General features: G+C 40.5%; 1 protein-coding gene across 1 annotated transcript in view; it reads right to left on the bottom strand.

The window, feature by feature from the left end:
* Nucleotides 1–2,920, bottom strand: part of gask1a (golgi associated kinase 1A) — a 95,680-nt gene that overhangs the window by 4,808 nt on the left and 87,952 nt on the right. Inside the window, exon 4 of the mRNA XM_046043723.1 lies at nucleotides 1,511–1,633. Within this exon, the coding sequence (XP_045899679.1) occupies nucleotides 1,511–1,633 (123 nt within the window). The remainder of the gene's footprint in view (nucleotides 1–1,510; nucleotides 1,634–2,920) is intronic.

The raw sequence follows: 2,920 nt of genomic DNA, 5'->3' as shown, positions 1-2,920 counted from the left end.
ATATGCCAAACAATTACAAAGGATGGCCCTTTCAATTTTAAATGATGACTCTCACCCTCTGCGAAATGAGTTTCAGTTATTACCGTCTGCGAGGAGGTATAAAGTCCCTAGGTGTAGAACGAAAAGACATAAAAGCAGCTTCGTAATAAATGCGATTGATATGCTTAACAAATTGTAGAGGTGTTTTCTCAGATATATACTAGGGGTCTCATGAATTTTTCATAATGAATTTTTTATTTTATTTATTTATTTTATCTGTCCTTATGTGTAGTGTGATGTTCTGTGTTGTGTGTTGTTTTTTGTACTGGATGCCATAGAATGTCATTGCACTGTAAAACAAATTTACCTACGGGTATAAATAAAGTAAACAAACAAACAAACAAACAAACACTAGGTTAGCTTGTACCGAGCATTATTCCCCCCCCCTCCCCCACTGGCCTGCGATCACATTGCGCCTAACTATCCGAGCCGGTGCACGTTTACATCATCACTCCAGTGTTTCCCATACACTGATTTATTTGTGTCAGCCCGCCAAAGTATGACACTGAGCGCCACATAGCCTACTGATTTTATGTTGGCCTGGCTACTTAAAATCGTATTTGATTGCAGAGCTGCGGGCAGCGGACATATTCGCTCAGCACCTCGTCTCACTCGCTCGCTCACTTCCTCTGTCTCTCATGAACACTGCTGCACACAACATAAAGCGGTCAATGTCGGAGACCCACCTTAAAGAAAGTCAAACGAAACAGACTCTCAGGGTTCAACGTGCTCGGGCACGGTACAAATCGCCTAGTGTGAGTCCACCCTAAGCCTTAATTACAGCGCCACCATCTGGTCTATTGGGCTAATATTTCTATAGAAGCACACCCTTTCCAGTTATTCCTCCAAGTTTCATGTTTCTAGCTTATTCCAGCTCACAAGAATGTGAACCGCGGCATAGGACAAAAATGTAATAATAATAATAATAATTTTACAGCACAAACAACAACTTTGTGGTTTGAACCCTAATAAGATTATTCAAATTCCAACTTCATGCCCTCTAGGCCTATAAGTCAACTGCAGAATGAAAAAAGAGCCTGCTGTGATTTTCACACAGACAGGCTTCATCTGTTCTTACATAATGCAGCAAACAAATCATATGTAACATCATTAGCACTCTAATCCACCTCAGAAACACCTGCCAGCCTGAGAGCTCGTTCGCTAGCTATGAACAACTCATACATTAATATAGCTGGAAGTATAATGTATGCTTCTGTTGTATCATTTAAATATAGATCCATTCTCCTGTGTCGTCATGATAGAAGCAGCAACAAAATGTTGTGCAACAAAAAAACAAGCAGGGCAGCGTGGGTGGATTTTGTTTTCTTTATTCCCTCAGATATGATGAATAATGACATTAACAGAGAACAGTAACATTTATTTCAGGATATAAATAATTTTGTTAATGGCACAAAGAGAGGTTTACTGTCTGTGGAGTTGAAATACCATTAGTAGTGATTGCGATACGCACCAGGATGTGAACCAGCAGCAGGTCCTTGGTGTTACCACACTTTGCGTGCAGCATGTTCTCCACACAGAGTTCTGTCGGTTCAGGTGTGAAACCACAGCAGTACCTGTCCAGACGGTCATTTACCTGCCCAACAGACAAAGAACACACATGAAGTCGAAAACGATGTGGGCTTTGTAGATCATTGGCAGACCTGGTCTGATTCAGAGAGACGGCATCCATCCCACTTGGGAAGGAGCAGCTCTCATTTCTAGAAATCTGGCCAAGTTTATTAGTGGACCAAATCCATGACAACCCAGAGTTGAGACCAGGAGGCAGAGTCGCAGTCTAACACACTTCTCTGCCCTTCTATTTCAGCAGTTACCCACCCAAAACCCTACTCCTAATCGAAATTATTTAAATCAAAGGTAAACAGAAGAGGAGCTGTGCATAAAAACCTCAAGAGCAATAGTGCAAACAAATAGGAAAATTAAATGTGGACTCTTAAACATCAGATCTCTCTCTTCTAAAGGTGTGCTAGTAAATTAACTAATATCAGATTATAATATTGATTTATTTTGTCTTACTGAAACCTGGCTGGGTGATGGAGAATATGTGAATCCACCCCTCCCAGTCATATTAATACTCACATTCCTCGAGGCACAGGCCGAGGAGGTGGAGTTGCAGCTATCTTCGACTCTAGTCTACTAATCAGCTCTAAACCTAAACTAAACTATAACTCATTTGAAAGCCTTGTTCTTAGTCTTTCGCACCCAAGTTGGAAATCACTGCAACCAATTCTTTTCGTTATAATGTACCGAGCACCTGGTCCGTACTCTGAATTCTTATCCGAATTTGCAGAGTTTTTGTCAACTTTAGTTATTATAGTAGGGGATTGACAGCTTCAGTACTGCGTTTATCTCTCTGTTAGATTCCATTGTTTTAACCACACCCTCGACCTTGTTTTGGTGTATGGTATTGAAACTGAACATTTAGTGGTGTTCCCACAGAATCCCTCTTTGTCTGACCACTGTTTGATAACTTTTGAGTTTGTATTACTGAACTACATGCCATGGGCAAGATCTGTCTGTCTGATAGATATCAACAGGCTATGTACCACAGTACTTTAAAGTAGCTGTAATTAAACCTCTTCTGAAAAAGCCCAAACTTGATCCAGTTTTTTAGCCAACTAAAGACCTATATCTAACCTTCTATTTCTCTCTAAGATCCTGGCGAAAGCAATTGCCAAACAGCTGTGTGACGTTTTACATAGGAATAGTTTATTTGAGGATTTTCAGTCAGGATTTAGAGCTCATCATAGCACAGAGACAGCACTGGTGAAAATTACTAATGACCTCCTTATTGCATCAGACAAAGGACTTGTCTCTGTACTGGTTTTATTAGATCTTAGTGCTGCATTTGATACCACTGACC

The sequence above is a fragment of the Micropterus dolomieu genome, linkage group LG03, assembly GCF_021292245.1.
Source record: "Micropterus dolomieu isolate WLL.071019.BEF.003 ecotype Adirondacks linkage group LG03, ASM2129224v1, whole genome shotgun sequence".
NCBI lineage: Eukaryota > Metazoa > Chordata > Actinopteri > Centrarchiformes > Centrarchidae > Micropterus > Micropterus dolomieu.
The sequence above is the reverse complement of the archived record's forward strand: the minus strand, read 5'-3'. Positions and strand labels throughout refer to the sequence as shown.